Source organism: Coenobita brevimanus, chromosome 40 (genome assembly GCF_032717465.1).
Source record: "Coenobita brevimanus isolate Jiangsu-jjx chromosome 40, ASM3271746v2, whole genome shotgun sequence".
NCBI classification, from domain to species: domain Eukaryota; kingdom Metazoa; phylum Arthropoda; class Malacostraca; order Decapoda; family Coenobitidae; genus Coenobita; species Coenobita brevimanus.
Genome location: NC_136993.1, coordinates 1,689,652 through 1,713,041, shown reverse-complemented (window position 1 = coordinate 1,713,041; position 23,390 = coordinate 1,689,652). Strand labels below are relative to the sequence as shown.

The 23,390-nt window shown below is 41.8% G+C and overlaps 1 protein-coding gene across 1 annotated transcript; it reads left to right on the top strand.

The window, feature by feature from the left end:
• The first annotated feature begins 922 nt into the window (after nt 1-922).
• Nucleotides 923-19,849, top strand: Nup154 (nuclear pore complex protein Nup154). Its single transcript, XM_080270391.1, has 27 exons — nt 923-996; nt 2,556-2,724; nt 3,419-3,544; nt 3,846-3,942; nt 4,500-4,663; nt 5,218-5,366; nt 5,827-5,937; nt 6,313-6,464; nt 6,967-7,058; nt 7,824-7,985; nt 8,370-8,560; nt 9,114-9,359; nt 9,600-9,696; nt 10,398-10,576; nt 11,641-11,756; nt 12,317-12,473; nt 12,760-12,854; nt 13,498-13,672; nt 14,166-14,362; nt 14,667-14,823; nt 15,231-15,469; nt 16,207-16,351; nt 16,594-16,767; nt 17,337-17,475; nt 18,131-18,251; nt 18,517-18,639; nt 19,690-19,849. The coding sequence occupies exons 2-27, from the start codon at nt 2,556-2,558 to the stop codon at nt 19,823-19,825; spliced, it is 3,909 nt and encodes a 1,302-aa protein (XP_080126517.1). The 5' UTR covers nt 923-996; the 3' UTR covers nt 19,826-19,849.
• Nucleotides 19,850-23,390: the final 3,541 nt, after the last annotated feature.

Sequence of the window (23,390 nt, the reverse complement as noted above, 5' to 3'; positions counted from 1 at the left end):
TTGATATCGAAAGTCATCATGATTTTGGCCTGTTTTACTGTAGTATTTACTCTAAATTGGTTCGAAAATGCTTGGAAGCTGTTTGTGTGAAGGATAATAAATATATAACCACCTTCATGCTAATTATAAATGCAAGAAAATATGTAAATATGGAACCAGGTCACAGAACTTTAGAACTCGATTCTATCAAGAAAGAATTTATAGTACGAGATTCCTTACAGTGAAAGTTCTAATACCTTTCCGACACTTCTAAACATTCTGTAGAGAAAGCTTTGCATTATTTTATACTAATATTATGGATATATAAAAGATGTAATTCTGTAATAAAATAAGACTTGGGATTTATTAAGGAAATGTTTCGTGTCATCATTTTGCCTCATGCATAAAAGTGGCAGCACTTGAGACAAGAGGAGATTTTCCATATATGCTGCACCACTTCACGTCGTATCTGAGGGCAAATAGGAAGAAATTATACCCACATTTTTATAGTATGTGAATCCTAAAGACAATTTAAATAGCTGTGCATTAACTCTTCCATATAAATAACTCATACCAGTGGAGTTCTTAACAATGAATGCACATTAGGCCTTGGAAATTTTGGAATGAGCATGCAGACTCAGCTTAATTAATCAAAATGAACTTTAGACACATATTATGCATACATTGTACAATTTAGGGTGGCTTTATAAAGCCGAAGTCAAAGCTCCTCCCTTTCCATTTGAATAATTTGAAGCATTCAAAATACCACCAAGAGCAAGTCATTCCCTAGCGTATTAGAAATAAACATAAGATGCAATTGGTTTGCATTTTAAAACCCTAGAATCACTCAAAAATTCATAAATATTGAAAAAAATATAAAGCCGAAGTTAGAGCTGCAGTCCGAACAGGTTGTGTTAATGTCTGGCGCGTTTCTTGCTGCCGACGGAATTTAAATTTTATTTCGTGTCACCTTGGGAATTTCTTATGTCTTCTGGGTAGTCTGTGCCTCACGCGGCCGTAAGTTACCTTTATGTAGTCCACTGAATTAATAAAATGTTTTTTATTTGTGTATTTATTAAGAAAAGTATGTTTAATTATGCGGTGCCTTAAGCTTGTCTCGTGTTGTCATATTTGTCTTGATGTTGTTTACCTAAGGCTCTGTGCTTAGCCCTTTCATGGCCCGGATAGCTCTAGTATTTTATCTCAGCTGACACCAGACGGCTTTATATAGCTGAGAGTGAATCACGATCGGGGAGTGCTAATATTGCCATCATTAGCTGTTTATGATGGGACAAATTAGTTCCACCCACCACCAGATGATTTTATTCAGCTGAGTGAGTCATAGGAGCCAGAGGGTGTTAATATGATCAAGAATATTATGTATAGTGATTGCTTAGTTCTCTTAACCTGTTTATTATTACCACGAAGCAAACATTGTCTTGTGGTAACCTATTTCCTTCCCTGGAGAGCAATGTTGTGTATTTTCAGTTCTAGCAGATTACCGATTTAGTTACCAGAGCCGTATTGATCAGTAGGACCTGCCTGTTTGTATGTTTGAGAAAAACAAGGAAGAATGTAAGGGAAAGAAACTAAAAAATATGGTACAAGGAAAATAGCTAGTAATGCTGGGATGCAGTTGCCATATTGAAAAATGGAGGGGAAAATTAACTGCAGATGGGACGGCTGTGAACACATTGCATCCACATTCGGTTAATGTGTACAAAATCTTAACACCAGATTCCTTAGAAATTATAATAAGAATCATTCTCTTGCACAGTTCTAAGTCAACTTTGGTCTGTGACATTTCTTTGGCAAATTAAAATTAAGCGAGATATTGATGGGCCTTTACTGTAGTGTTATGGCTTTGTGAACATGTACCCCAACCCAGTTCTCAGTAATGGTGAAAATAAACTGGTGAATTTCAAGCCATTCTAGGCATTAACCTACCCAAATGCCACCAGACCCAACCAACAATCCTTATCATTCAAGCCAGGCTGAGACCAATTGCCAATCTTAGTCTTAGCTGAAAAAAAAAATAATAATAAAAAAAAAAATAATAATAATAAAAAATCAGGATCATACTTTTTTTTTTATTTTTGTTTTTTACTTATGGTTGATTTGTTTTGAAATTTTCCATGTACAGTAGTGTAGATAGTAGAGGCCACCATTATCACATCAGTGTTGAATGAAAAGCATTAGTTTCTTAAAGGCCGGTATGAGTTTGTGAGCAGCACCGGATCCCACATTGCGACCTTCAGGGCAGATGACTTTTCTTCGTATTAGTGCCACACAAGAGGATGTTGAATGCAGTGTGATGAATAAATTGCTAAGGAAGCAGTGTTACAGAATCTCCCTTATGACTTGGCATGTTAGTATACCAATACCATTTTTGGAACTGCCAAATTATCTATACCTGTCTGTCTATCTATATACAGTACTACCTACCTACGTTCTTACTGTACTGTACCTGCCTACCTACCGGTACCTGTCTATACCCAGACATCATAACCCAGGGAAAGTGGCCACAAACATATTTCTTTTCCAGCACGTGATATACCGATATTTCTTTTGTCCAGATGCAGCAGAACACACTGAGCTCCACCCTCAGCTTCAGCAGTGGGGATGGAGGTGGAGGGGACGGAGGGGCTCAGGACCTGGAGGTGGCAGGCAGGCTGGTGGATAAACACCTCAGCTATGACTCCAGCTTCCCCTCTCTGGTCGATCGCTTACGAGTATCACCACAGAGTAGGTTGATCCATTTGTCTGTAGGGGTGTCAAGGTGGATGGGGTCCATTTGAGGGATAGACTAGAGAGGTTTTTGAGAGAGGAGGATGTAAGTTGGGAGGGCAGCAAAATGGCAGGGGACAGGGCAACATAGAGGCAGTTTGTTTGTGGCTACTTGTTACAGGATTAAGGCATCTAGCTATGGATAGATAGAAATACCACTCCCATTTTACCCCCTTCATAGTCTAAGGGTAGGAGATTGACCTACCATTGACATGATAGAAATACTATACCTCTAGCCACCCCTGGGACTGATATAGCGCAAGGACCACAGTGTATTCTGACCCAAGAACTCTATCACCATGCCACCAGGTGTCTCACTGGGTCAAGTCAATTCCTCGTCATTCCCTCAGTCTATCCGTACATGGTTTTGTTCAACGTAGGAATCAAAACCTTAAGGAGTTAGCTTTAGCCTTCATTAAACATTTCACTTTAAGCACCTCATTAGCCAGCAGACTTGTGGATAAACAGCTCAGTTATGATGCCAGCATTTTATCACTTCCTGACTACCTGTGAGTCTCTTAGAGTATGTTGAATCTATTGTTACATTTGTAGTTGTGTGAGGCTGGATGGCATGTGGATCTGGAACCAGTTAATTCCTTTCAGTTTATTCTGCCATTCTTTCAGTATATTTGTTAATACAGTGTGTTGACAGGTTGTGCAACAGTCAGTGGGTTGAGTGAAAGTGATTACCCAAACAGCGGTGACCTGCGCTCGGCCCGACACCTCCACACCACTCGCAAGGTTCCCCTCCCATCCGAGCTGATGCACCACTTTCAGCGTATCCTTTTGTGCTCAGAGAAGCACACGTTTAACTCCCTTATACCCACTCATGTGTGGACGTGAAGGGGGAGATGAGACGAAGAATGAGGTGAAGGGATTGGGTGGATAGGTATATAAATGAGGGTGGTATGAGTTGGAGGAAGAGCAGCCTGATGATGATGATTGATTGTGTATACCTAGGATGGGATGGACAGTTATGAATGATGATATGAAATGGAGGGAAGACAGCCTGATGATGATTGATTGCATTATTACCTTTTAAATTGTGTCCTCAGTTTTTCCTTAACAATTGCAAACAGACATGCAATGCAACTGTATGATGGGACTCTTTCCTGAAATCAACCGAGCGTGGCTGACCATCGACAACGACATATATGTGTGGTTGTATGAGGATGGGTAAGTTTATTTGTGCGAAGACAAGTGCTTTGTTGTCTATAGTACTTTCAGAATAACCTGGCCCATATTCTTGTGCTTCTGTAGTTTATTTCTTGTAGCTCAGTGGCAGTAAAAGACAATGCTGTGGCTCTCCATCCTTTCCACATATTCTGTTTGATTATAGAGCACATGTAATACTATATAATGATAGTGACCCGATTCACATTTTTCAGCGAATATTGTGAAGGGGAGAAGTAAAGCTAGATTCCATTTATTTTAGCTGGGATACCATGAGTTAGGAAGGTTCCTCTGTATTTTTATTATAATTTTCTACTTAACTTAGGAGAATTTTATTTTAAAAGTAGAAGGTTCCTTGCTGCTTTCATATTATCAGTTTATCCTGGCATATGTCATGGTGATAATTCTCTCTTTTCATCATTGATGCAAGTATGTTGGTATGAAAAATGTTAAGTAACTTGCATTAGAAAATAATCTTTAAGGATAGTATTCAAATGCATCATGAAGGAAGAAATGCTAGGAAGCCTCCATATTAACCAGTTATTTATTTATTTATTTAGGAGTGATCTGGCATATTTTGATGGTCTACATGAAACCATCCTTAGTGTGGGGCTGGTCAAGCCTAAAGCGGGAGTGTTCAAGCCATACATTGAACACCTTCTGTGCCTCACCACCACCTCAGAGATTGTGTTGCTTGGAGTGTCCTTCTCCCAAACTGCAGATGGTAAGTTCTTTGTTCTTGACTGTTCAGCTATGAGAAGTCTTTGTGCTGTCCATTTTACTGGATATGTTGTTCATGGTTCTTGACTTTTGTACTTTCTCAGTGCTTGTTTGTAGATCATGTCTCACTTTATCCTTTGGGAGGGAAACAGTGCCAGGATGATGATGATGATGTCTTTGCAAATGTGCAGTTTATATGTAGCAGCTTATTCAGTATTTTGTTACTCTTCATGTATGTGTTTTTTATTAATAAAGTACTGTCTCTTTTCTTATGTCTTTGCTAAAATTTACAGTGCTGAGGGATGCATTTATGAAGTGGCACTGATATCACTATTTTACAACCATCATCTCCTCTCATCCCTCAAAACGAAGATGGTGCACTGCAGGAGAAGGGCAACTTAGCTTTCAGTGTACTGAGGTCATGTCTAGATGAGCCTGGAACCAGAACAACAGTAGTGGTGTAAATCCTGTAGAATCATTCACTCATAAATGTACCAGCTGTCTGTATTAGGAAAATGTTGTCCTATAAATCGGACTAACATTTGTGTTGTGTTACAGGTGAGGGAAATTCTGGGATGCACCTGTTGCCGGAGCCTCTCTTCTCAGTGCCCACAGATGGCTCATACGTGCTCACCATCAAGGGCACCTCTAATGGTCGAATCTTCATGGGGGCCAAGGATGGATGCCTTTATGAGCTGGTGTATCAGGTATGACGTCAGTGGGAAGTGATGGTGAAGGGAGAGAAAATTGGATTGGGGAGGAAGTTTGTCCCATAAACTGTGGCCTAGGAAAGATCTGCAGTGCCCATGGTGTATTAATGAAGTTTCTCTAGATGAACCATTTTGTCATCTTGCCTTGTAGAGAATGTGTTGTAAAATGTACGGTATGGTATATAAATTTTTAAGTAAGAGTGTGCAGGTTTGTTTGCTGTGTATTGGTACTTTCCCCCTCCCCCCCACTTCATTAGAGACCAGTTTTAAAAGTATGAGATGAGCTGAGTCTCTCCCTGTCTTCAGACAGCGGATAAAGGTCATGATGTTGGTGTTGCATAACTTTCATTGTATATTTTAGACTGAGGATACTTTGTTCTGTATCATACCCAATACTTAGGTGGGAAAAGGGGGCAAAAATAATGATGATGAGTAACATATGTATGTTGTATTTTAGGCTGAGGATGGCTGGTTTAGCCGGAAGTGCCAGAAGGTAAATCACTCCAAGTCTGCCATCTCGTATATCCTGCCCTTCTTGGCCTTCTCAGAGGATGACCCCATTAACCAGGTTAGTGATGTTATTTTGTTATACCCTAGTGGTTTTAGCAGTAGAACTCCCAGTTTGAACTTGAACCCAGTGAACTGCAGGCTGAAGTTGCCTTTTTCCAGCAGTCCACCATTGTAGGAAAAGGTAGGGAGCTGAGGGATGTTCGTATAGCCGAACAGCATACGTGCCAAGCTATATCAGTGCCGCCACATGAAGGCGTCCCTCTCCAACACCCATCTCTTAGTGTTAGGGCAATTTAAAGCTATACAGAACACATCCAGATTTAAAACAAAAAATCCCTTGTAAACTGAGTAAGATCAGCTGAAGGTAGAAAGAATGAAATAAAAATAATAATCTTACTTTGAAAAGTTAATAGAGTGATGTTTTCTTCCACAGATTGAGATAGACGACAGCCGACACATCTTGTACACCTTAAGCGACAAGGGGACAGTGACGGTGTATGACCTAGAGAATGATGGGAAGGGCATGTGTCGTGTTATTTCTGTCACACACAATACTGTTATGAACGCGGCTCTACAGGTGGCAAAGTGAGTTAGTGCTTGTGGATGCTTGCACTCAGATGTTTTGGGTTTTACAAGGCTGTATAATATGAAGTAATGAAAGAATGGTGTATAGTTCTTTGATACATCTGCTGATTCGTATACGTTTTCACCTCTTAGTCATGAGGGTTTACCTACCTTGCTTTACAAGAGGATATACTTACTTACAAGAAGCCTACATGTTTTGACGCTGTACACCCAGAGTCCACCCAGGAACCAAACCTCTTGTATCTCTGCACCTCACGAAGGGAAGGAACCTGGTCCAGCCTTGGTGCAGGGCTGTCTACCACAAGGCGGCGCCAGATCCTGTGTGTACTGTAACATACCTGTAGGATGGTTCCACAGAAGCAGTTGCTTACTTGTGGTTGATGGGTTTACTTGGCCAGACAGAAGGGTTAAAAGCAGCAGCAGCAGGATATAGGTTTATAAGAACGTTAAAGATGAAAACACCGATCATTCCATTATTCTTGTAATGAATTATGCCTTGCAGAACGGTGGACAAAGCCAACTTCAAGGGTGTTGTGAGCCTGTGTCCCGTCAGTGCCAGTGAGTCTCCACACATACACTTGGTGGTGGTTACAGGTATGGATAGTTGATTGTTGGAGACCCGTATATGAAGGAAGAGGGAATATAAAGGTTATGATGATGATGATTTCATTGTTGGTGTTGTCAGTGTTCCACTTCAATAATATTTCACTGTATACTGTATAATGTTCTTGGAAATACCGTGTTCAGCGATTTAAGTGAAACTAATCTTCCATAATAAAATAATACACTGGTATATTTCAAATTTTGAAAATCATTATTGAATAAAAATAATGAAACTAAGTGAAGCTGTAATTGTAATTATATCTGTGATCTGTAACAGCACACCAGTAGATTGCAGCAATGAGAATTTCAGTCATGACATCACTGCACCTTCATACATTTCTGTTGTGAACATTATTTTTGTTTATTGAACTGTTCTTGGGAAAAGCGTGTTACATGAACTCATGTAAAGTGACAGTATTGTACTGTGCTGTACTGCTATAGGCTCTAATTTGGGAACTGACTGAACAAATTGTTTGTTGTGCATCAGGTCCTCTGGGGTCCAAAAGGGATAATATGGATTGACTTTAACCCCATCTGTGTGTGTATGTCAGTATATAACCAGTTGCCTTTATCCCAGAGGGTGTGGCAGAGAACAGATCCTTGTCTTGTTACACTGTCCACCACCATTAGGGTGCCTTCCCTCCGTCTCACACCACCCTCATTCATATACCTCTCCATCACATCCCTCCACCTCATCCTTAATCTTTTTATAACCATTACTGACAAATAGTAAGCAAAATCTCATTCACATTACAGGTACTGGTGTGCGTCTTTACTACACCACAACGCCCCTTAATGGTGGACACAGCCAGCGTCCCTCACAGCTCACCCTCCTCCATGTGCGTCTCCCTCCTGGTTTTGCCGCCAACGCTACTGTTTACCGACCCACCAAAGTGCACAAGGCTTTATATTCACATGGTAGGTTCATCAGTTTGTATTTGCCATTCTCCTTGTTGTGGTCTCTGACTCAACTACATGTGAACACAGTGGACAGCAAAAATTTGATATCATCAGCTGGACTCTCTCAAGTTGTTTGACAAGTTTTTTGCTGGTGCTGAAGTTGAAAAGGATGTCAGCCTTATTGTAGAGTACCTTTATGCTCTGTTGCAACATCTCTTAATGGTAGACAGCTACAGTTAGGAATTCAGTACCCTGATTTTGCTGTGTGGTAAAACTTCCAGCCCTTTAGGAACCTTCTGTATGATGACCAGTCCCAATATAAGAGTTCCTGAAGTGGAACCGTGGCATCATTTTGAACAGCTGTTTATAGCACTATTGATCTCATCCATTCCCTTTCCACAGGCACTGGGGTCCTGTGTTCAAATGAGAGTAATGAAGTTGACACAGTGTGGACAATGAGCAGCGAACAGTACCCATACCACCACACACTGGCTGAGTCCCAGAGCACCCTGGCCGTTGATGGTTACGTGTGGGCCCTGGCTGATGTCACACCTCGGCTCTGGTGCGCCAACCTTAACCCTCCAACTGTGCAGGTACGAAGATAGTTTTAGCCCAAACACTAATTTCTTTTTATATCTTCATCTAGCTGTCAGACAGTGCTAGAGATGGATGACTTTATCTGGCGATACTAATATAATTGGGGCTTGAAGTTGCCTGATTATACAAACATCCCTCAGCTCCCTCTCATATCCCTGGAAAGACAGATAGTGAACTGTAGAAGATGGGCAGCTTGAGCTTGCCGTCCACCAGGCTCATGTCACTTACAGCCTTGATGTATTTTCATATTTGTAAGTGAGAAGTAGGATTAGTATAAAGATTTATTTATATACTGCACTTGTACTAAAGTGTTTAGTGAGTGGTGGCACCCATCATCCACTTACTTGATCAAGTACTACCTTCAGGTGACTCATTACTGAATGGCAAGCCAAATGGTTTCTTGTAATGCTGGAAATAATAAAAATAGTAATGTTGAGTGGTAACCATATCACCAACAAATGGACACTTGCTGTCTTTATGAGCTGGGAGACAGATACACATTTGTTGTTGCAGATAAGTAGATTACATAAAATTATTGACTGTTGACAGGGCACGCGACCACCACTACTGGTAACCCAGCACCAGCATGCTCCCCGGCAGTTGGTTCTCCTGTCGGCCAATGGTGCACACATCCTAACTTTCCAGCGGCCTGTGGACCAGCTGCGTCACCTGCTGGAGGAGGCAGGAGGGGCAGAGGCCCCACTTGTTAAGGAGTTCTTCAATGCCATGACTCCAGCCCAGGCCTGTGCTACTGCCCTCATAATTGCTACTGACCCAAACACCCACAATGCTCAGGTGAGTAAGCGCAGGTAGTACAGGTCAACCATTCTATATGCACATTCACTAGTATGGTTTTAACATTTTAACACACTTTTTTTTTTTTTCCTTCAAACAAGAAATACTTTTAGTTCTTCTATGTATATGCATTGATAACTCATTTCTTGATCATCTGTCACTTAAATTAATGGAAAAAAGGGCATTGATGATGATGATGGCACTGACAACGATGACATATGATGGTGATGGCTATTCCAGGCTGCAGAGTGGGCCACCCGTGCACTCTTCCTGTATGGTACAAACATCACTCCATCGCCAACAGCTTCGTTTCCTCCACAAACCCCGGCCAATTACAGTACGTACACAGTTACTATGTGTCTGGGTACCACCTCACTTCATGATGTTGGAGAGAGACAGATTCATGTGATGGTATGGATATACTAGTTATGCAGATTCCCCTCAGCTCATTCCTTGTTCCCCAAAAGGAGAATGGTGGTGTGTTGTATGGTAAGTTCAGCCTGCAGTCCATTGGGTTCATGTCCAGATGAGCACAAGGCCACAAGAACAGCCTCACTCCCTTTCTATGTGGGGAAAAGGAACAGAATGATAATGACATACAGTAAAACCTCAAAGTCAGAATAATAGGGGCTGAGGCCATTCCAACTTCACTGAAAATCCAACTTCTGGAAAGTGTGAGTCCTTCTAACTAACCAGAATAAGATGACCCCATCTATAGGTGCAAGAAAGGCTGGGATGTCAATGATGATGGTGATGATGACAGTTATGATTTTGATGATGATGATGATGACAGTGATGACTTTGATGGTGATGATGATGATGACTGATGATTTTGAGGATGAGGATGACAACAACTATAACAGTGATGATGATAACGACAATGACTGATGGTGGTGATGATGATGATGACAGTAACAGTGATGATGATTACGATGATGACTGATGATGGTGATGATGATGATGATGATGATGATGATGATGATGACAGATTGCTAGGTACGCCAGTGATGATATTGATTTTGTGCTTCCATATTTCAGACTTCAATCCCTCACAAATGTCAACACCGCTGCCAGGCCAGGCCATCAGCCCAGGTGTCGGCCAGGATGCACAGTTCTCCCCCCTACACAATGCCCTCTACTTGTACCTGGCCAGAGTGCTGCGGTCGGCCTGGTGTATGCCCATTGTTAAGGAGGTGCAAGTAGATGGCAAGCCTGTGGTGAGTTGGGACAGTCAGGGACAAGGATGCCCACTGTTCCACGATTTTTTCTTCACACGTAAAACATGTTCGTTGTTTCTGTAATACATGTTTGTCTTTTCTGCCAGACACATCATAATACAGGGAATCATCTGTGGATTTTGAAACACACTAACCATTTCTCAGCCTAGGTATGTTAACGAGCAGTGGATTGTGGTTCAGGTAACTTTAGAATTTATTTTTAACTGAGAGACATCATAACATTCAAAGGCTTCAGCAGCTATCATGGGTCACATTTTCTCTTTTACTGTGCTGGTACACCTGGGAATTTACTTGGTTCAGAAGAAATTTCCCTTTATGAGATACAGTAGATCTCTGATGCATGTATGGAGACCAGGGGTTTGCCTTCGTGGGATGTATTGGTGTAATGTATTAGCCAGGCTGCATTGACTTTTTTTTAGCTGCCACATTGTCTTTCACGTTTTGGCACTCCAAATGTATGTGGCCCAAAAGGATTATATTCCGGGAGTTTGTTGTGGTTTGTTTTTCATGCCACTAAGAGACGAAAAGCATGTCACACATCTTTGGGGGAGGCGGTGGCTGAATCGGTAGAGAGGCGGCCTGCAGTCCAACTGGACCAGGATCGAATCCCGGCTGGGGCAGGGAACAGTTTAAGGATTTGAATTTCCTAAAAAGCAGACTTTCCTGATCTACAAGATGACCCGCCGACATGTCGTAAAAGTACCCCCGCTAATACCAGTGCACCAGTCCTGTATGAGACAGCCCTAGCATGTATTCAGTATGGACAATGGGTGTTAGCGCCGAAGTGGTGACATGTGGAGGTGTAGGAGGACTACTGGGCTTTGGGATAGACCACTGCCCTCAAGAAATAGGCCCTGAGCCTTTGCCCAGAGTTGGACATGTAAAAAAAAAAAAAAAAAAAAAAAAAAATCTGGAATAAATACCCTAGCCCCAGGCCCCTACACTCCTAATGGAGTAGCACTGGGTTGAAGGATGGCTGGATGGTAAAGAAATCTGAGGAAGTCAAAGGGTTTATTGCAGTATTGTAATTTCCTTATTTTCAGTTGGTTGGTGTGATGGTGTCTGAGGAAGTTGGTTTCCTGGCTGGTCATGTTGAGCTGTTGTCGAAGTTCCTGGCAACCAATCAAGGCGCTGCCACTCCTCTGCAGCCTCTCAACATGTAAGTCTTTCTGTGATGTGACAGGTGAAAAAAAAATGTCTCAGAATCAAATCAGGTGTGGTATGTTAATGTTTAAAAATATAGTCCAGTCAAATGTAATAAATATATTACTGTATAAAAAAATGCTTTACAATGAAATAAAATATAACATGTTAATGTGAAAAAGAAACAATAAAATGTTTACTGTCTGTCTGTCTACCTGTCCATCTGTCTGTCTGTGTCTGTGTGTCTGTCTGTCTTTATATCTACCTGTCTATCTGTCTCTCTGTAGCCAGACACCTTAATCCTGTAAGGGTTGGCCACAAACAAATCGCCTCCATGTTGCCCTGTCCCCTGCCGTTTCACTGCCCTTCCCCCAACTTACTCATACACCGCCCTCTCTCTCACACACCTCTCTATTCCATCCTTCCATATCATCCTTGGTTTCCCTGTCTCTCTTCCCCCCTCCACCTCACTTGTACACTCTCCTAGTTAGTCTGTCACTCCACCCTTTCCACATGGCCAAACCACATTAGTATATATCTCCTAACACTTTCTATCACATCACTATTTTCTTGCAGCACTGGTGGTAGTGTGGGACGAAATCTGGGGGAGGGTCCAGAGCGAGCCTCCCTTCTGGCCCTGCGTTCATTACTGTCACAGGCGCTGGAGGTGCTGCGGCTCCTTACCCTGCTCACCACACACGGCATCACACAGGTCACATCTGCTCTACATAAGGTAATTTTTATCCATCTGTGTCTGTCTATATACTAGTTTCTATCCATCAATAGCCAGAAACCATAGTCTTTGAAGGGATATTGATGAATCATGTTTTATTACATTTTTTTTTCTCCTTTTTGCTTTCCTTTTTCCTATGTCACTCTCCTGTTCTCCCCATTTTGTGGTGTAAAATACCTTTTGGAAGCTGATGGTGGAAATACTGTATGGTTTAAGAATTAATGGTGGTGGTAATAATTATACTTTCCCTGTGTCTTTTATTTTTCACCTGTGGATCTGTTTTTAGGATCTACGAGAGCAACTGCGAGCAATGACTTTACGAGACCTGGTGTTGACAGGCCGGGAGGTGTGTCGAGGCCTCATTATGGCACTTCTTGACAGGTAAGCCATTTTGAAGTACAGCCAGTCCTCGTGTAAAGTATAGGATATGTGCAGGCAGGCTGCTGCTGTAAGTGAAGTAGCTTTTATTGAGACATGCTTGTGATTCATGACTGATGGGTATGTAGTTGTAGTAATTGCAACCCAAGGCTCAGTGAATGTGAACCCAACAAATTACAGGCTGAATCTTTTCCCCTGCAATCCACCATCCTCTACTGGGGGGGAATAGGGAAGGAGTGGAGGGATATTTTTATAACTGGGCAACAGAGCCAACCAGGTGTGTTGGTACCACCACAAGAAGGCATCCTCTGAGGGGTTGTCTCATGAAACTCATTTATGACTTCAAAATTAGTGTGCCATAATATATTGCAAATCGCTTAAGTGAAGAAAAGTGTTTTATCATGTGCAGCTTAACTAGTAAAACAACTAAGTGGAACATCTTTAGTTGAGGACAAACTGTGCTTCGTACTTTATTCTTCCCAATTCCAGTTAATCTTATTTGGCTTATGGAAGACTTCATGTAGTGAGGGGTTGGCTGTTTATCTCCCAGTTTAGGCATTTAGCTCCTAAACTGAAGAAAATAATACAGCAGTAGCAGGAATAAAAATACAGGTGTCATTTTAGTGTCACATCTGTCTGTCCTCAGGTACCATGGAGACAATGCTTCATCAGATGCAGTGTCAGAGCGGCTGAGAGAGATTTGCCCAAGTCTGTACCGTGTTGAGGATGCCAAGTTAGCCAAAGCCAATGAGATTATCCTGGCCGCAAAAGCCAACCCAAACAAGGCAGAGAAGGAGAAGGGATTCAAGGAGGCCGTGGCTGTGAGTAAATGTCTTGTTTCTGTCTGTTTGATTTCCAGGCTTATTAATGCTTTTTGTGTTTGGTGTTTTTGCAGTGTTGGATATATTCTTGGATGGATGTATTTATTGCACTGGATGTTATTGTTGTCATTAGTGTGGCCATAGGTTCACCTAGACTTACACACAATAGACTGCAGGATGAAGCTACCCTCCTGTAGTTCATTTTCCTCTTTTCAGGGGATAAGGAAGAAGGTGAGGGATGTTTGTATAACCAGATAGCTCCACCGCCTAGTTATGTTAGTGCTGCCACCCAAAGGCACTCCTCCCCAACACCATTGCATTGGATGTGTGGCTCATGGAACAGGACAATTTGAATAATTCTCATACTTTTATGCCTACCCAGTTTTGGATCATGCCTATCCTGTTTATGTATGGAAAGTAGGGTTATGATGGTACTGTAGTAATGATGAGTTTTAAATTGATGATTAACAACTCTGTTCCTTCCACGCCACAGCTCTGCAAACAGATCGGTCAGCACGTAAATGTGGGTGGGATCTGCAGTCAGCTTGCCAGTGGTGGTGCATATGAAGGTGTGGTGGACTTGTGCCTGAGTGTGGCAGGGCAGCGAGACCCAACTGGACTGGCTCTACATTATTATAAGAACAATGAGCCTCCTGAAGACCACCAGGGGTATATTGCATTTACAGCAAGGTAGGTGAATGAACCTGCAAAAGCTGTTGTTAGATGGTTTTTGCCTGATGGACCTGGGCTGCTCTGACATTTTTAGTATTGAGTCATGGTTGTATAAAATTTGATGAGCCTTAGTTGTGATCTAGGAAGAAATCTCCTTGGTTATCCAGTCATGTCAGTCCTCTAATCTGACTACACTTGCCCATCAACTGATCTGAGAGGGGTTAAGGATCTTTGTGAGGTTAGAATATATGCACTATAGCATGATTAATGGTCCATAAAACATAGGGTAGATGTGAGTATTGTAACTGTCATTATTTTTCAGAATGGAGTGCTACCGACTTGTAATGGACCAGCTGAATCAGTTGGTGGGAACGGGAGCCGCGCCCCCAACGTCCCCCAGCGTGCCTACCCGCCCTGGCCCACCCACACCCCCACCACCCACCATCCCATCCACAGATGCCACACAGTATGCCAATCAGGTGTGTATTAAAGCCTACAGGACATTTTTTCTGTATTTGCGATTATGTTTTTAAATTACTGATTTTATTTTTTTGCTGGGAATGGGACTGGCAACCCCCCACCTCCTCCAGCATCCCCACAATTCCACCCCACACCATACCGTCCGTACATGACACTCAGTATGCCAGTCAGGTGTGTCGCGTGCCCTAAGGTGTACCGTCATAGTCTTTTTCCACACCAACACAAACGATCGGGTTAGTGGTGAGCAATGGGGATTAGTTGTCACATGGATGTACTTCCAGTGGTGCGCTGACACCTCTCACACCAATTGCCTCTTTCCCCTCAACTCGCCGTACCTTCAAACCTTCCTTGTTGGCTCAAATGCCGTACCCAAGCTTACCATTCCTTATTGTTTTCCCTCCAACAGATGATGAATTTAGCGGTCAGCAGTGGGGATGAGTTGGCACACGTGACGCTCTTCCAGTGGCTGGTGGACACCTCTCGCACTGATCGCCTCCTTGCCCTCAACTCTCCGTACCTTGAAGCCTTCCTTACACGCTCCAACGGACAGGCCCCGCTCAACCACCTGCTGTGGCGCTATTATGAGAGGAATCGCGACTACTATAAGGCTGCAAAGACACTGCTGATGTTGGCAGAACAGATTGGGTATGAGACTGTTGATTTGGATGATAGTTAATTCCTTCTAAGTAATGATATATTTTCTGTTATATTATTATTATCTCTAGAACTTTTTAATGTTTATTTCTTAGTTTTCCACTTTTATTTTATGACGCTTCTCTTTTACCGAGACAGAAATTATAAGAGCTTTACATTCTCCTGTCTTATTTCTCAGTACCATTAATTATTCAGAGGGATAAATTACAAGGGCCATCCATCAATTATCCAGTCTTTTACTGCCCATCAGGACCATAGGGAATTATGTCCACTTATTGAAATTGGGTGTTATTCATTCCCTAAATTCCCGTTCTCTTCTTTAACAATTCTTTCATCCACAACAGAAAGAAAAAATACTGTAGTGGCTCCTTGTATTCTCCAGTTGCATGTAATTTTTAGTGGTCTTGTCTAGAATAACTTGGTGTCAGGATTATACTCCTCAGCAGGGGTAATATTGGACTGACTTTTTTGCAGGGTATCTAGTGGGCTTGTGTTTGGAAGATCCCAGGTACAGTGATGGCCTTGATACACACATTGAATATAGCTCCAAGAAGTGACTTTTTATGCCATCAGGGGAAGTTGATTGATCATGTACCATTAAATGTGCTGAACCAAATAACCAGCTCTACACTTCAGAGGGAGCAACATGGGATCACCTGTTTGCATTTTTACTTTTACTGTCACAAGAGCCACTTTTACTGTTACACTGTCTTTCTCTTCCGCCACAGTGACACCCCTGTCAGTGTGCGAGTAGAGTACTTGTCACGTGCCCTGATGTGCCTCAGCTCGTGTGAGATGAACACGGCCTCTAATTACTCAGACTTCATGCTGCATCTGGAAGAGAAGAAGGAAGTGGCCAAAGTGCAGCTTTTGGTGAGTGCACGGTCATGACGGTATAGAGATATCTTGCCTGACACTTAATGGTGATGGGAATGGAATATGATGGTGATGATACTGAAATGTAGGAAGAGTAATGAGGATCATGATAGATCAAGAATGATGATAAAATAAGGTAATGTAAGAATAACAGTGGTGGTGGTGATGAAATAGAGTAAGTATGATAATGATGATGATGGTGATAAATTTCTTATAACACAAGTACTATGCATCCACAGGTGCTAGATGCGCTACAGTCGAAGGGCGCAGGTGCTGACGTGATAAACCAACTCAACTCTGCCCTGCTGACGCTGACGGTGCTGTATGAAAAGTTTGCCGAGCCTTGGGCCTTGTGGGAGTGCAAGCTGGCCATTGTACATTGTGCTGGACACTCTGAGCCGCAGCTGGTCCAGGTAAGCAATAATAGACTTGTTTTTCACTTGATGAAAGTGGGTCACTATCTAACCTGAGTAGTATGTTGTCGTTGTAGAGGAAGAGGAGGAGGGGGAGACCAAGAATGAGATGGAGAGATGGAGTGGAGAGATATGAGAGAAAGAGGGGTATGATTTGGGGGAAGGGCAGCCAAATGCCAGAGGAATGGATGACATGGGGGCAATTTGTTTGTGGCCACCTCTTACAGGAATAAAGCATATGGCAGTAGATAGATAGATAGATAGGTTGCATGAAATTCAGTTAGCCTGAGTAATGAATTAGGAGTGAGTTGCCATGGTTACTATAGTCCTTTTGTATTTGTCTGATAGAAGTGGGCCACTCTTAAAGCTTGAGTATAATGCTTGAAATTTTGTGAGCCTTAGTTGTGAGATAGAAATGAGTCTCTTTGGGTACTGCATCTCTGTATTGTATTATTTTTCCAATCGTCTAGCAATTGTTAGCCAGTGAACAGTTGGCCAACCTATTATGAGGGATTTGTAAGGGAGTGAATTGCTTCATTTTAATTGATTTATTGATTATTCTTCTTCAGTCAATATGGACAAAGCTGATTGACAGTGAACTTGAGGCCACCAGTGGTATGCCGGTTGAGACAAGAGTGGATTCATTATCAAGCAAGATTAAAGCTCTTGCCCGCCTTTATTCTGGCAACCCCAGCTATTTCCTTCTGGGTAAGTCTCCTCGACATGTGTATTGAATATTATGCCATCATTCCTGTGGTTGGCTACAGGTTCCTCCATGAATAAAAGTTTGCTGAAAGTGTGCTACCAGCATTGTGTCTGCCTTCCATATTATACCATTCCAAACAACAGGTTATAATTTCCTTTCTTGTCCTCTCGTTGTGTGCTTCGTGTTCCTTCCTTCCATGTGTCTCATTCCTCTACAGATGACAGGCAGTATCTTTCCCTCTCGTACTCTGTTGTTGTGTGCTTTATTTTTATTTTTGTACCTTTAACATCTCTGCGTCGTGAGTGGTAAGTCGTGGTAGTAGATTACTGCAGTACGGTACTAGAATATGATGCCAGTTGTGAAGAACTGCAATGGAAAGAATGTGGAGTCATAGCACTGTCTTTCTGCCACTGAGCTATGTGAAACAAACTGGAAAAGGGGAAACAGTCTGGACCAAGTTAGAGTAAAAGACCTATAAATTGTGGTGTGTGTTTTCCATCCTCTGTAACCCACTTTATTAAAAAAAAAAATCAGTTAAAATGGACTGGTGTTTGTATTGCATCATCTGCAACCCTGTTTATCCAAAAATATCGTTAATATATACAAGCTTTCCCCCGTGTTACTCCAGATTAACCATTTTTCTTCACTTTATTTCAGAGCACATAATAAAGCATTGTGAAATTCGGTCTGTGCAGCTGAAAGCCGAGACATCTTGGGTGGCCACTACACTCCAGGGTTGTGGCATTCCCATCAACAAACTTATCAATATCTATCACAAGTAAGTGTATTATCAGGCTCAGATCTCATTTATCTTTCCACCCCATCCCCCCAGCTCAGCCATGGTCTCTCCGCTCTCCCTTCCCATCTCCCTCTGTACTTCACTCACACACATTATCCAAAATGTTAGTATTTTTAGATTGTACCAGAGTAAAGCTAGGGCATGGATGTGTATATGATGTTCTTGAGATTGTACCATACATAGTTTGAGGTTGCACATTTGTTACTGTAACTTTGAGATTGTACCATTGTGATTGTGTTTTCAGATTGTACCACAGCGGTGAGAGTGTATGGGAGGTAGAACGTTCACCTCACCATCTGCTGGCTGTCCTTGCTCACCTCATCACCATGCTTATCCAGACCTCAGCCTCCCTTCACCCACAGCAGAAGTAAGTTGGAATAAAAGACTGTTAACATCCAGTCTTGTATTAGTGCCATTTTGAGTTGTAGGCACCTGAGTCTACTACAGGTCAGGTCCTGGCAAGAGTGGCAGGGGTCTGGAGGATGTAAGGGCCATGGGCTAAAATACCATAGGCCAGAACATGGAAGTGTGATTGACTGACTGAAGCTTCGTGTGATATTACTCCTTCACAAAGCCTCCAGTTGTCTCTTGGAAAATTGAACATGCACATAGTACACAACTGTTTCCCAGACTGGTGCCCTTAGGTTACACTTTCACTAAACACAGAGAATAAATGGGTGACACAGTACAGGATTTTCATTATTCACATTAACCCGAAGGCTTTGGGAGGTTTCCCTGTGGAGAACAGAAATGGCATGCATTAGCCATGCCTCAGTTTGACCCTTATGGGTCATACATGAATGAAACCCCTCACCTTGCTAGACCACAAGGCATCTAAAAATTGTATGATGACAGTTGGGCTAATGCACCACTTCAGTACACAGAGTGAAGACCCTTCTTTCATATTGCATGTGTCAGACAGCTCTTATAAAGTGGAAATATCCCACATGCAACAGGGATTTCCTTAGTAATGACATTAATAAAAGTGAGATAAAGTGGTTGGGGTAATGGGAATAGGGTAGTAGAAGTTGTAGTTGCAACCCCAGGCTCATCTGGACATGAACCCCGTGGACCACAAGCTGAAGTTGCCCTTCTGCAGTCCACTATTCTCCTTATGTGAGCCTAGGGAATGTGAAGAGTGTTTGTATAACCAGGCAGTTGAGCCACCCAGTTATATCAGTGCCACCACATGAAGGCATCCCTTTCCAGTACCAGGAATAAGAGTAAAGGTAACACTGATGATGATGATGATGAAAGCGATGATAATGTTGACAGTGATGATGGTGATAATAGTGGTAGTATTGACAATGACAGTGATGATGATGGTATTGCTGGTAGGCCTAGTAATTTTGAGGACAACTAATGATGATGATTATGGTAATGATGTTGCTAATAATGGTTCCCTTCTACTTCACAGACGTGCAGTAAGGGAACAGTGCCTGGACTACATTGCCGAGTACCTCACCGACCTAAGTGCTTCAGCAGATGTCTCGGCTGGAGTCATTGCTGCCCATCTTAAGTCCTGCCAGGCTAAACTCGAGCGCTTCACTTGAGTTTCCAGGCGTGCTTCATTTGTTTCTGAGAGTGCTTCACTTGAGTTTCTGGGGTACTTCACTGAGTTGCCAAGAGCACTTCGCTTGTTTCAGAGAATGTATGACTTCAGTTCCCGAAACCACTTTACTTCAGTTTCCAAGAGTGCTTCACTTCACCTTCCGAGACTTTTTCACGTCAGTTTCTGAGGTCACTTCACTTCGGGTCCCAAGACCACATCCCTTCAGTTTCCAAGACCACTTCACTTCGTTTTTGAAGACCACTTTGTTGCAGTTTCCAAGAGGGCCTCAGTTTACTTTTCCAAGACCACTTCACTTCCATTTCCTTAACACTTAACCCTTTCAGTCCAGTCATGCATACTGTATTTGATTTGTTATTCTTGCTGCCTTCAGATGCTTTTATAACTGGAGAGGGTAGATAGGAATATTGTTAATCCCTTGTTACTAAAGATCCCAAGTTGAATAAATCATCTGAAGGTAGCAAGAAGTGACTAAAAGAGTATATATGTCATCAGAATGGAGGAGTTGTTGTTGTTTAACCCAGGTCAGTCTAGCTAAGCAGACCTGTTGACCACAGGTAAGCAACTGCTTCTGTGGGTCTGTCTGACAGTTACAGTACAGTACACACACCATTTAGGGATCCGGCACCTCATCAGGGTTAGAGCAGGGACTTTCCTGTGGTGAAGTGCATGGAAATAAGGGAGGTTTGGCTTAAGAATGGCCGCTGCAGCTTCTCCACCCAGTGTGAACTTTGCCACCGCTTGTACATCGTCGTCACAGTGGGGAAGTAATTGGAACTGATGAGAGCACTTCAGTCAACCCATTGATTTTAAATGACATCGTTTTTATGTTGTTCTTGCAGCCACCAGACAGTTGTATTCAGTTAAAGAAAGCCCTGTCTTTTTGAGGATTTTCTTGATGTATCTAACCCCCCAAGTTTGGAAAGTCTCTTCAAGCTCTGTGCCATAAATCATCTGGAGTTAAACTTGTAAAACGAAACATATGCCCCACTATTGAAGATGTTAAACTTCTGGCAGTGTTTCATTTGAACAACCAGGAGTCCTTCAGTGTTTCATTTCAACTGGAGAGAATGTTTTAACTGAACTGGCAATAGTGCATCATTTGAGCTGCCGAGAGTGTTACCATGGTGTACAAGGATGGCTGTGTTGTGAGGTATTAAACCCATTTAGCATGAATGTCACTGTAATTTATTCTTGCTGTAACACGGTGATTGTGTTCAGCTTAGGAAAGCCCCTTGCTATTGGAAGGGGTTGATGAAGCTGTATTTACTCTCTGGTATGAAAAATCTGTCCTAAGTTAAATAAAATTATCTGGAAAATAAAAAGAATAAATTTTAAAAGATGTTTGGGCTGAGAAGGTTAATATTTAGACTCAAACCTCGATTTAAGGGACCTCCATTTAAGGGATTTAGGATTTAAGGGACTACATATTCTACCTGACAAATGGGCAAGACCATTAAAAAATGATAAGTAATATCTAGGTTATATACATTAATATGTTTCTATATACAGTATCCGTAAAATAATATTCATAATCATATAAATAAATAAGTGAAACAATCGTTGCATTTCATAATAATAATGTCCTTATATGTGGTAAAATAATGAACATTTTCAAGTAAAGGACAAGTTGATTCCCCATTTAGTCCCTTAAATTGAGGTTTGAGTGTACTTAATATTTACTTACCTTTCCCTAAATTTGACTTCTTTAAGAAGTTGTTGATTCAAGATATATATGTGTCAGTGTTACTTCTCTTAAATTTATATGGTATATGTTATTATGTTGTTATAACATATTCTCTAATTAAATTATATGTCAAGTAATAATTGCCCATTTTCTTATTTTACTTCTTTTAAATTTATGTGATAAATGTTAAGTGTTACCAGATGTATAATATTCGAACAACTACAAATTTTATGCAGTTGAATATCAGAGATCCAGAATCTGTGAGCCAACCAGCTTTTGAAAGTTTTTAGTGATAGTACAGTAGGGTAGGTATGCCAAGTGCAGGAATAAAATACAGTAGATGCTCAGTTTAATGAACTAATTCGGCCAGCCCCTGTTCCGTTATCTTGAATTTTCCGCTAAATTGAGTTCTGTAACCAAGGCTCAGTATGAAGGAAAATTTTCCATTATTTCGAGCTATATACTGCTAAATCCCTGATGGCAACTGAAACCTAGCAAACTGTGCTAACTGTTTGTGCTACACACAGCAGTCTGAACCCAAAATCAATATCCCCAGAAGTGAATTACAGTAAAACCTCAATATAACGGACTTCAATAGACCGGAATTCGCTTTTATCGGACATGAGGAGCTACTGGACTAAATTCCTATACAGTATATCGGAAAAAGTCCGATAAAGCCAGAAGCAGTCCGGACTGCCTGACCACTTCAGGTATGTTCGCCACAATAAGGTAAATAAAAGACATGTTTATCACTGTACAGTACAATATTATTATATATACTATACCATTTGATTAATGTTGTGAAGTTATAACACAGTACAGTACTGTAGTGGTAGTCAAAACAGTTCAAAAACTGTTCATGAGATCCGGACTGATGTCTGATATATCGGAAAAAGTCCGGGTTAGCAGGGGGAAGTCCGGATGTCGCTTTTATCGGAATTTCACGTTTTTCAGAATGGCTTACGCCCCAATTAGTCCGTTATAGTGCGGTCTTACTGTATTGAGTACGGAATTTCCTTAACAGAATTATGCTCAGTTTAACAGAAATTTACCTGTAAATAGCACAAAAATATTGGGGGGGGGGGAATCCGTTATCTTGGGCTTCCACTAAATTGGTGTTCATTAAATCGAGCATCTACTGTATATGTACTGGAAGTTTCCAGTTATTAATGTTATATTTAATGTCTGGAACATGAAGGAGTTATAGTAGCATATAGACAAAGTGTTTATTGGATTATTGTATACACCTCTTGTCACCGTTGGGTGCTCTCCCCTCTATGGATTGTTGTTCAGTAGCCCTAGTCTGTCATGCTGGGCAGACCAATCAGCTGCAGGTAAGCAACCACTCCTGCATGGCTGTCCTGTACAGTGAACTGAAGTTCCCATGCTGTAGATAGCACCTCACCACACTGAGGCACAGGAAAGGGTGTGGAGGTTTGGTTTTTCGATGGATACTGCATTTGTGTCTTTCTGCCCAGTTAACAGGGGCACCATAGTGAGCTTCACATTCTCTGGTGCATGCAGGGAGATCAGGGGTTTGGCCATCCTGCTGTATACAGATGTAAAATATTAGAGCTAACAGCATACCCAGTGAAATGGACCAGACACTTAGACATACATCATTCAAGCTCCCAAAATTCTCATAGCAACTCACATACCAAACCATCAGCAAATATTTTTTTAATTACCAGCTTAATAGATGGGTAAAGCATCCTAATATTTGGTAGTTTTCTCTGTCTGTCCGTCCATCCAGCCAGTCCATAATTGCCCTGTCACTGCCCACATTTCATATCCATAAGTAACGGTGGTTAAAACAGCATTTTTTGTCTCATCATCACCCTCCAAACACAGTACCGTATAT